At 46.0% G+C, this 11,543-nt stretch overlaps 1 protein-coding gene across 2 annotated transcripts; it reads left to right on the top strand.

The window, feature by feature from the left end:
- ttbk2b (tau tubulin kinase 2b) lies at positions 1–10,912 on the top strand. 2 transcript variants are annotated; one of them, XM_014143966.2, is made up of 15 exons: positions 1–258; positions 1,255–1,380; positions 1,729–1,876; positions 2,058–2,131; positions 2,283–2,423; positions 2,823–2,927; positions 3,218–3,283; positions 4,814–4,906; positions 4,985–5,110; positions 5,334–5,491; positions 6,153–6,369; positions 6,856–7,073; positions 7,679–8,138; positions 8,426–9,138; positions 9,399–10,912. In XM_014143966.2, the coding sequence occupies exons 2-15, from the start codon at positions 1,309–1,311 to the stop codon at positions 9,763–9,765; spliced, it is 2,958 nt and encodes a 985-aa protein (XP_013999441.2). In that variant the 5' UTR covers positions 1–258; positions 1,255–1,308; the 3' UTR covers positions 9,766–10,912. The 2 variants fall into 2 exon arrangements, with proteins under 2 accessions (XP_013999441.2, XP_013999442.2); XM_014143967.2 differs by having other exon boundaries at positions 9,402–10,912.
- The last annotated feature ends 631 nt before the right edge of the window (positions 10,913–11,543 follow it).

Consider the following 11,543-nt stretch of genomic DNA (forward strand, 5'->3'; position numbering starts at 1 on the left):
AGAGCATCCTCCTCTCACAGAGAGAACTCTGCAAAGATGCAGAGGGAGGATGGGTGTAAGGGGGAGCGCTTGCCCGTGACGTAACCGATGCTGTTGGGTGAATGAGCGAAGGAGAAACCTCATTATTCCGTTATGTGCACAATAACATGTTTTACGAGTTGAAAGCAGGACTCACAGCAATGGATATGTGGATATGTCAGTTAACTGCCTGCATTTTAAATAGTAGCTACATGTTTGGAAATGGTGCAATCAAACAAGGTAGGTTAGGATGTAATAAGTTAGGATGAAACTGCCGCATGTGCAGCTGCCTTGCTAGCTAGGCTAGCTAACGTTAACGTTAAATAGCATGCTAGCTATTTTGCTAGGTAGCTAAATTACTTTTTCCAGAGATAAGAAAACATTTGCTTGTACCAGCTAACTAGCTAGCTAGCTGGTACATGTCGGATAGTTAGGTAGGTACTGTAACTAGCTAACGTTAGTTATCTAGAAAGATAGCTTCGCTAGCATTGGTTTGTTGATAGCTAGCTAACGCTGCCAGGCAGTGATGCAGAGCCAGAGGGTGGCGCTTTATTGTTAAGCAAAGCAAGGTAAGGTCGTCCTGGTGCAGGCTCGCTAATTTTATCAATGCCAGTTAACTGTACAATTTCTCCCTGTACAGCAAGACATTAGACCTAACGTTAGCTAGCGAGCCAACCAGCTTGACCGATAATATCAAATCAAATTCTTATTGACAGAGTTTGTCAAAATGTGCTGAGTATGCTGGAATAGGATTGATATGTTGGTTTGGTAAATTGCTAGCTATCTATGTCTGTTGGCTAACTGAAGCGTCAAAGAGGGTTAAGGGAAGTTGTGAACATCAGCTCTAATGTCATACTGTCAGTGTGGTAATGCATGAGTATTACATTCTTAAAACCACCTAGTGCAGTAAAGGACTTGGATAAAAAAAATGTATCTACCGTGCAATAGAGGTTGTAGATTCTGCAGATTGGGCTATTAATATGTTCAGTGATTATCCAGTTTGATATAAACAATAATTCTTATAGCTGTGGGTATAAACAAATATATTAAAATGTTTCAATACATCCTTTACTACATTAGTTTATTGGTAAAGAAAATGAAATTACAGTGACAGCACGCAAATTGTGACATCTCTCTGAGGACACATGTAGATGGAGGTAGCCAAGGTCTCCAATACTTTTGCATGATTTGTCAGATAAACATCAACTTGTCTCTGTCCTTTCACCCTTACTGCAGTAAGAAGCCAGTGACACTAATGCCAGGTTCAGACTTTCGTTGGGAGCACTCGAGATGAGTTGCGTTGTAGAGCAGGCGGCAGACATCCTGTCAGTGACAGACCTGGTCCGGGAGAGATGGAGAGTGGTGAGTGACTATAAATACTACCGGCTGCAGAAAGGGCACAGCTAGCTTGCGTCAAATCTGTCTTGTTGCTGCACCCTTTCTCATTGCCAGACTGCAGCAGAGATATTGTCAAGGTGGCCTTCTATAATGTGTTACGTAAGTGTTCATTAATTCAACATTTCTTCAGAATATCATGTTCAACGTAGGATATGGACTGCTGGTGTGTGTACCATTTTTTTCCCCCCCTAGGTACAGTACAGCACTTTTCACACAGGACACTTAGATTTTCACTGTCGCTATCTCTCCTCCCACCATCTCTCTTCTTTCTTTACTACCTGAATTCTACCTTTTCCTCCATTCGATTTGCAGGTGAAGAAGATTGGTGGGGGAGGCTTCGGGGAGATCTACGAGGTACTGGATCAACTGAGCCAGGTCAACGTGGCCCTGAAGGTGGAGTCTGCACAGCAGCCCAAACAGGTGCTGAAGATGGAGGTGGCTGTGCTGAAGAAGCTCCAGGGTGAGAGAGAGGAATATGTCTAAAATGGACATCGTTCGTAAAACACTGAAATGTCCATAACTAGAAAATTCACTTAAAAACCTTTATGGAAAATATTGATTGCATATTTACATGAATCTTTTAGCCAGATACTATACATATCTGGTGTGTCTTATGCTACATTTATGTTTCTCTGTTTCAGGGAAAGATCACGTGTGTCGCTTTGTGGGCTGTGGTCGTAATGACCGCTTCAACTATGTGGTGATGGAGCTTCAGGTAGGCTGTGCAGTGATTGTAATGTGATTTGTGGATTCAAATAACGTATTAGAAAATGTGTGTAAATGCATGATTGAGTAGCTCAGCCTTGGGTGACCATGACAATGTCCCATACCCTATCCCACAAACATTGCTTTACTGTGTCCTATAGGGGAGGAATCTGGCAGACCTGCGCAGAACTATGTCTCGCGGCACCTTCACCATCTCCACCACTCTGAGGCTGGGCAGGCAGATGCTGGAGGCCATCGAGAGCATCCACTCTGTGGGCTTCCTGCACCGGGACATCAAACCGGTAAGAGGCCATGGGGTCACGATGAGGGAACAATGGAGGGTGATGTATCAGGAGTGAGGGAACAAAATGAGAGCGTTAAGGATTTCCTGATAACACCGTAACTTAAAGCATTAATGCAGGTATATCGCATTATTATGCAGTAATAATGTATTGCACAACTTGTCATAAGCATGTATGACCCCCTTATAATGTCTCATGGTCATCTCGTAATGATCCTGACTAAATCACAGACATTTTTATTAATAAGGAACATTTAATAAGACATAATAATAGTACATGGCTCTGCAGAAAAGTGTTACCGGGTTTACCTTGGAGATAATTGCCTGTTCAATCAGATTCATGTTAAGGACGAGACTGAGTAGCACTGACTGATGTTACCTGTGTTTTTTACCGCTCCAGTCAAACTTTGCCATGGGGCGCCTGGCCAGCACGTGCCGATGCTGCTACATGCTTGATTTTGGTCTGGCCCGGCAATTCACCAACTCTTGTCAGGAAGTGCGCCCTGTAAGTATTCCTCCCTGTGTGTGTACGTGCATGCCTGCGGGTGCGTGTGTGTATGTATTAGGTCCCAGTTTCATTTGTGTAATTCTCTGGCTACATTCCAATGTCCACTTATAATGAAGCAATGTATTGGGCATGCATTTGAAGTAGTATGCTAGTGTAAATACTCCAGCTTCAATCTAATTTATTATCCCTCTCTCTCTCTTTCTCTCTTTCTTTCTCTCTCTCCCTTTCTCTCTCTCCGTCTCTCTCTTTCTCTTTCTTTCTCGCTCTTTCTTCTTTCTCTCTCTCAGCCCCGTCCTGTGGCAGGGTTCAGAGGAACTGTGCGCTATGCCTCAGTCAATGCACACAAGAATAAGGTGAGTCTCTCTCCCCCTCTCCTTTTACTTGGCGTCAACCATATATTATTTGTATATATATATATACACACACACACACACACACACACACATACATACATACATACAGCTTTTCACACTCTTGGCATTCTCTCATTCTCCAGGTAGTCACCTGGAATGCATTTCAATTAACAGGAGTGCCTTGTTAAAAGTTAATTTGGGGAAATTCATTCCGTCTTAATGCGTTTGAGCCAATCAGTTGTGTTGTGACATGGTAGGGGTGGTATACAGAAGATAGCCCTATTTGTTGAAAGACCAAGTCCATATTATGGCAAGAACAGCTTAAATAAGCAAAGAGAAATGACAGTCCATCATTACTTTAAGACATGAAGGTCAGTCAATCCAGAACATTTCAAGAACGTGGTTTCTTCAAGTGCAGTTGCAAAAACCATCAAGCGATATGATGAAACTGGCTCTCATGAGGACCACCACAGGAAAGGAAGACCCAGAGTTACCTCTGCTGCAGAGGATAAGTTATTAGAGTTACCAGCCTCAGAAATTGCAGCCCAAATAAATGCTTCACAGAGTTCAAGTAACAGAACATCTCAACATCAACTGTTCAGAGGAGACTGTGTAAATCAGGCCTTCATGGTCAAATTGCTGCAAAGAAAACACTACTAAAGGACACCAATAATAAGAAGAGACTTGCTTGGGCCAAGAAACACAAACAATTGACATTAGACCGGTGGAAATCTGTCCTTTAGTCCACATTTTTGATTTTTGGTTCCAACTGGTGTGTCTTTGTGAGACGCAGAGTAGGTGAACAGTTGATCTCTGCATTTGTAGTTCCCACCTTGAAGCTTGGAGGAGGTGGTGTGGGGGTGCTTTGCCAGTGATTTATTTAGAATTCAAGGCACACTTAACCAGCATGGCTACCACAGCATTCTGCAGCGATACGCCATCCCATCCGGTTTGCGCTTAGTGGGACTATAATTTGTGTTTCAACAGGACAATGACCCAAAACACACCTCCAGGCTGTGTAAGGGCTATTTGACCAAGAAGTAGAGTGATGGAGTGCTGCATCAGATGACCTGGCCTCCACAATCTCTTGACCTCAACTCAATTGAGATGGTTTGGGATGAGTTGGACCGCAGAGTGAAGGAAAAGCACCCAACAAGTGCTCAGCGTACGTGGGAACTCCTTCAAGACTGTTGGAAAAGCATTCCTCATGAAGCTGGTTGAGAGAATGCTACAAGTGTGCAAAGCTGTCATCAAGGCAAAGGGTGGCTACTTTGAAGAATCTCAAATATAAAATATATTTTGATTTGTTTAACACTTTTTTGGTTACCACATGATTCCATATGTGTAATTTCATAGTTTTGATGTCTTCACTATTATTCTACAATGTAGAAAATAGTAAAAATAAAGAAAAACCCTGGAATGAGTAGGTGTGTCGTAACTTTTGACTGGTACTGTGTGTATATATATACAGCTGTATGACTACATGTTCTCACCTTGCTCACACATGATGTGTGTGTCTGGGGTCTGCAGGAGATGGGTCGCCATGATGACCTCTGGTCTCTCTTCTACATGCTGGTGGAGTTCATGGTGGGCCAGCTACCATGGAGGAAGGTCAAAGACAAAGTAAGTGTGTGTGTGTGTGTGTGCGCGTGTGTATGTGTACGTGCATGTGTGTTCATGTTCTTTTCTCTCTACTCACAGGAACAGGTGGGGAACCTGAAGGAGGCCTACGACCATCACCTAATGCTCAAACATCTCCCTTCAGAGTTCAGTGTCTTCCTGGATCATATCCTGACCTTGGACTACTACACTAAGCCTGACTATCAGGTCTATAGCTTTCCATATGTGCTCGTTACCTCATAAATATCCAGTAAATAAACTGAAATTCCAATCTTCCTCAAACTGGAATTAGAATTTTTGTTTACTTCCTGATTTGACTGAATTTGAATGGAATTGACCCCAACCCCTGTGCCTCTGTCTGCCGACAATAGATAATCTTCCCGTTGTCTCGTAATGCTAAATATCAATGGTTTGGGTTGTTCTGTTCCAGCTACTAATATCAGTGTTTGAGAATGCCATGAAGAGTCAAAGTGTGTTGGAGAATGACCCGTATGACTGGGAGAGGTGCGACTCGGAGGATATGCTTACCATCACCGCCTCGGCCACCACCGCTCAGCAATTCACCCGCCTCACACCAGCTTACATGGGGTAAGAACTGAAATAATGGTGGACTAATTGTTTAAAAAAGTAGGGGAAAGGTAGAACTGTGTGGCATCAGAAGTAGGGTTGCAGAAGTTGGGTAACTTAACCAAAATTCCTGCTTATTCCATCCCCATTCCAGGAATCTTTCGACCTGGATTTCTGGAAAACCTGGTCATTTTGGAAAAGTTCCCGAAATTTTGCAACTCAGATCCAAAGTAGTAACTGTTCTATTCTAAGATTCAGAAATGTACTTTGTCTGGCTTCTTGTTGATTGGTGGGATGCAGAATATTTGTGTGAATGCTTGTAATTAATGCCTCATTGGTCAGAATTTGCTGATTGGACTATAATATCTTCCTTCAAATTGACGGGGTCCAACTTTTGTCCGACTCATGCAAGTCAACACATAGGTTGTTTTTATATTCCAAGCTTTTCGGGGGAAGGGGAACCCTGCATAGTCAGTCAGAGATCCCCATGGAAACCACAGTCCTAATTTGTGCTCTGAGAAGTAGCAGCTGAATGACCTTCCACCTCTTTTTCCTCTATCTCCTCTCTCTCCTTTTCTCATTCCCTCCCTCCCTGCTTCTCTCTCTCTTTCCTGTCTCTTACTCTCTTATCTTTCTCATTCTCCCTCTCCCTTTGTCCTTCTCTCTCTCTCTCTCCCCCCAGCATGGCCAACGCCTCGGTGCTCCCCGGCGAGCTGCAGAGGGAGAACACTGAGGACGTACTGCAGGGCGAGCGCCTCAGCGACGCCGACAACTGTCCCCCCATCCCGGCCCAGCATCAACGTGCTGCCCAGGGTGCCGACGTGTGGGAGGAGATGGACCGCAACCGCAACCGAAAACACACCGCAGCCCAGAAACAACAAAAAACACTCATCAGGAAGGTCCGGATTGGAACACACACGCACATTTTCTTTTTTTTTGTGTGATCTTTTTTAATTTATTGACCATAAAAATAAATACTGGGTTTGAGACAGAGGAACACGTGCTATGAAAGAAACTCCCCTGTTAGTTTCCTTTAACTGCTGCAGTTCAGCTAACCTTGTTTTCAAGCTACTCTACTGTTCTTAGTCCAGCTGCAGTGATGAGTATTAACAATGTGCAGAACACCACTGAGACGCAATTATGTTACGATATGACCTGAACATAGACCGCAACAGCAATCAAATATATTACTAAGGGAGAAGCAAGGGGCTGAATGAGATTAGCTTCTTACCTCATCCCCTCTTTGTGTGTGTGTGTGTGTGTGTGTGTGTAGGTAGTCACCTGGCTTTGTTAACGTCATATTGTGGAATCTACCTTTTAAAATAGTATTTCCTACTCCCAACACCTTTTTTTGTGACACAGCTACATTCCTACCCCTTCTCCAGGTGGTGAGTGAGGACGAGCACAGCCAGAACCAGGGGGGTAACCAGAGCCCCAACACAGGTTCCGTCCAGAGCTCCCCCAGACGGGTGCGCTCAGAGACCATGTTCCTAGACCGGGCAGCCCCCCTGCTCCGGAGAATGAGACACAGCCAGAGCCTGGCCTTTGAGAAGAGACTGGCCCCTGAACCCAAGCCCACCATCGAACGCTTCCTCGAGGCCTAGTCAGTTCCTTTTACCATTGTGCTAAAGTAGTTGAATCGTTTTATATTGTGCTACAGTAGTTGCATCGTTTATATTGTGCTACAGTAGTTGAATCGTTTATATTGTGCTACAGTAGTTGAATCGTTTATATTGTGCTACAGTAGTTGAATCGTTTTATATTGTGCTACAGTAGTTGAATCGTTTATATTGTGCTACAAAATGCACTAGGACAGTGCTTCTCAAACCGCTAGACATTTCACAGTTTGGTTTTAACCCTGAACTACCACACCTGATTCACCAGTCAAGGGCATGATGATTAGTTGAAAAGTAAAATCAGTGTTCTAGCTCTGGAAGAGATCAAATACATGGAACTGTTGAGGGTCCCCGAGGACAGGTTTGAGAACCACTGCACTAGGACGAGGCAGGCACAAGGCAGAGTGATTTGTTTAAGAAATGAACAGTCCTTAAGACTCCCTTCTGTATTCAGGTTTTTGTTTCAGCCAAGCTCTGTTTTGTTGAACTGTTCATTGGCAAGTTAGGCAGATCTAATTTCCATTAGTCAACTTTAAAGATGAATTGAACGATTACACAAATGTCAATTCCCAAATGTCTTCTATATTTCCAGTCTGGGGAAGCAGCGTCCTCAGGAGCGAGAGAAGACCATCCCAGAGAACGGCGGGGGGCAAGGGGAGCAGGTTGGCACCCCCTGCGACGAGGACCAGGCGACAGGGACCCCCGGCAGAGCAGGGACCCCCGACCAGGAGGAGGGGGCTGGGGCCAGCAGTGGAGGCTTCGTGGCCCTCAACCTTAGTCCTGTACCCCAGGAGGGAGACTCCCAGGAGTGGGTGATGCTGGAGATGGAACAGGGGGGAGGCAGCGGGGCCTCGGGGGCAGCCAAGCCTCCAGGAGACGACTCTCTGGATGGGGATAAACCAGGGACCCAAGCAGAGGCCCAGGACCAACAGCCTCCCTCAGCCCCAATCAGTCCCGTCCAGTCCCACATGGCCCTGCCCTGTACCTGGTTACTGGGCGGAAAGAGGCTGCCTGGGATGCTAGGCCACTTGGGCCGAGCTCAGATGGAGCAGGTGAGTGAAGGTTTGGCAGAAGAAATGCTCACACAGATACTTCATGCATACGTACATTCAAATGTTACTTTTTCTAAATGTTTTGGTGCTGCATTTCTTAAAAATGGCCCTGACAGTGCATTTATATCCACTTTGAAGGAAATGTATTTTACTTCACTGCAGGTTATTTTTTTGAATGCCAAGAACTGTTCACACACACCAGATACACAGAGAAATCTGTACTTCGCTCTACTTGTGCCTCCTCACCCCGTCTCCCAATCAACTCTGCCTTGTGTCTCTATTTACAGTCTCCCAACCCCGTACCGCAGTCCCCCGTGACAGAGAAGAGTGAAGCCATACCGCTAGAGGCCCCGTTCACCAGACCCACTGAACCCCAAGAGGGCAAGGTTGGTGAGACGGTCCAGTCAGCCCCCAGCCCTGTGCCAAGCCTCATCCCAGCCCACCTCGCCAACGATAAAGACCCAGAGAGCGACTCTGGCCTCCCCGACCGGTCCTCTGAACCCAACCAGCGCCCCCAGGTGGAGAAAGCTAGAGGCGCCGCAGAGAATGCAGGCACTGTCTCCTCCTCACCCTCCCCGGTCCTCCTGCAAAGGGACTCCCCCTCCTCGTCCAGACTGAGCCGCATCCCTGTACGAGACCCAACTACCGCCCCGGATTCCCCCACCCCCCTCACCACGGATCGCCGTCACCGCTGGAGCAGCCCCGTGCCCGGCTCGCCCTTCCACTCGCCCTCACCATCCCTCTCTTGCGACAACCTGCTGCCCTGTGTTGTCCGGGAGCGTCTCCTGTCCTGCTCAGACCGCGGCTCACGCTCCGACTGGCTTGGGGAGGACCGCGACTCCCTCTCGCTCTCCTCCTCGGGCAGCAGGAGTAAGATCCCGCGTCCCGTTAACCCCCCTCTTCTGGGGCCCGAGCAGCATCAGCAGCTCTCCTCCTCCGGCAGGTTCCTGCCTCGCCCGCCTCCCGGGAAACCGCCCACCCGCCCGGCTGTAGACAACAGGTATGAAAAACATGGCATGATGTCACAGCACTGGGCCACATTCAGTAGGGCAAGCGTTATGGCACGTTGCATATAGAAATGTGATGAATACCGCTGGCGTAATTTCTCATTGGACATCCTCTATTTTTCCAGTCTGTCTGCTCTACATTACATATCCGTGTCTGAAAGTTCCACAACGTTGTGCCCTGCCGAACGCAACCTTGGTAGGCTGTAATAGTAAGGGTTGCAGTTTTTATTTTTTATTCTGTTCTCTGACCCAGTAGGCACCGGCGGTTCCGGGTGCGCGCTAGCAGCACCAGCGATGCTGACTTCCTGGCCAGCCTGACCCAGCTGATGAAGGACCGCGGCGGTGCACTCTTCAGTCCACCACCGCGCCCCCGTAGCTCCTCCTCCTTGCTGCAGCGCTCACTCAGCTCCTCCCCCTCCCGTCACGAGCTCCGCGAGAGGGGTGGGGTCTTCGTGGAGCGCAGCGGCTCTCCGTCCAGCTTCTCGGGGTCCCCTCCCCCTCCGCGGTACCCCCAGGACAGGCTCAGCGGGCAGCAGGGAATACCGTGGGGTGCAGGGCCCGGTGCCCGAGGGAGAGTCTCCAGTCACGAGGGCAAAGGCAGTGGCAAAGTGAGCCGATAAGTGGACAGAATTGGCAACAGGTTGTTGTGCAGTAGGAGGATGAATGTTGTCCTGGAGGCAGAGCTCAGCAATTTCCACTAGATAGGCCAGCTGCAAAGTCAAAATTGGCTATATATCGTAACAATTAGGTCTTAATAGGGTTAGGTTTAAATTGATATTTTTGTACTTTGTGGCTGTGTCAGCTAGTGATCAACCTGCAGAGCTGCTTCCAGTACATGAGTCATCCCAATAAATGCAGAAGGGCATACTGTAGTAAAACGTTTTGCTCCGGTTAACAGACACGTTCAGGATGTACCTCTCCGTTTCACTGAGATTCAAAACGTTTCCTCCCCACTGCACACGACCCAGGCGGCAATGGTGACTAAGACTGTAATAATGTATGTACAGAGAATATACTGTATCTGGTCTTTGATAGCATGTGTAAATATCTATTATCTACTACTGTACTCCAGGGAATGTACTGTATGTAATGTAAAATGTATGATAGAATGTATCTATTTATTTGTTGGATGCGTCTCAAACTAAGTACTTGACAAATGTAGCTCGATTCTGCAGTCGAAACGAAGAAAAGGTTTCCTAAAAAACCTTGAATGCCAACTCTTCTCTCCCCGACCCTAGTCCTGTGCTCTTAACACTATGTATGTGTGTATGCAATGAGACCAAAAAGATCTGTATTGTATCATATTTGAGGAATGGAAAGGAGGTCTCCTAGTGTGTGTGTATATGGACCATTTGAAAAACCCTAGTATAGAGAGCACTTTAATGCTGTTCAATCAAACTACGTTTTCCTCTTATTGCACCAACACATCAGCCTTCATTTGTGAGGACCAGGGTCTGTAAACTTCATTCCTCCTTTCCCTTAGAAACCACTACAGTAGATGAAACAAATTGTAATTCGAGCTATTTAAAATGTCACTCACTCTGGCATATTTACAATGTATTTGTATGCTTTTGTTGTGAGAAAATCTCTTCGGTCATGCAGAGGTGTCACAATGTTGGAATGTAAAGAAAAATCACATCTCATACTGAATTAATGTAACAAGTGCATGGATATCATTGCAAATATATTATTTTTTTTATCATTTGTACAGTGTCTGCAAAAAAAACAAATCTGTATTTTTTAATAAACTGGTCCCGATCAAATATATTTATGATGCAGACCAGCAAAATAAGAGTATTTTTATTTCACCACTGCAGAATAATTTATCATAATTTCAGGATTGCAGAAAATCAAATCGGGTATACATTTGGCATTTAGTGAAGCAAAAATATAAATGTAACATGCCACAATTTCAAATATTTTACTGAGTTAAAGTTCATATAAGGAAATCAGTCAATTGAAATAAATCCATTAGTCCCTAATCTATGGATTTCACATGATTGGGAATACAGATATGCATCGGTTGGTCACAGATAGGGGCGTGGATCAGAAAACCACTGTATCTGGTGTGACCACCATTTGCCTCATGCACCGTGACATCAAAGTTGATCAGGCTGTTGATTGTGGCCTGTGGAATGTTGTCTCACTCTTCAATGGCTGTGCGAAGTTTCTGGATATTGGTGGGAAATGGAACACGCTCAATGGGTGACATGTCTGGTGAGTATGCAGGCCATGGAAGAACTGTGACATTTTCAGCTTCCAGGAATTGTGTGCAGCACCTTGAGACAAGGAGCCGTGCATTATCATGCTGAAACATGAGGTGATGGCAGCGGATGAATGGCACGACAATGGGCCTCAGAATCTCATCACGCTATCTCTGCATTCAAACTGCTATCGA

The sequence above is a fragment of the Salmo salar genome, chromosome ssa15 (genome assembly GCF_905237065.1).
Source record: "Salmo salar chromosome ssa15, Ssal_v3.1, whole genome shotgun sequence".
In the NCBI taxonomy this organism is placed as follows: domain Eukaryota; kingdom Metazoa; phylum Chordata; class Actinopteri; order Salmoniformes; family Salmonidae; genus Salmo; species Salmo salar.

Excerpts from the sequence above, each read along its gene's own strand:
- ttbk2b (XM_014143966.2), top strand. The coding sequence starts at position 1,309 with ATGAGTTGCGTTGTAGAGCAGGCGGCAGACATCCTGTCAGTGACAGAC. Across the intron at positions 2,132-2,282 it reads ATGTGGTGATGGAGCTTCAG|GGGAGGAATCTGGCAGACCT; the intron begins GTAGGCTGTGCA and ends TGTGTCCTATAG. Across the intron at positions 5,111-5,333 it reads ACACTAAGCCTGACTATCAG|CTACTAATATCAGTGTTTGA; the intron begins GTCTATAGCTTT and ends GTTCTGTTCCAG.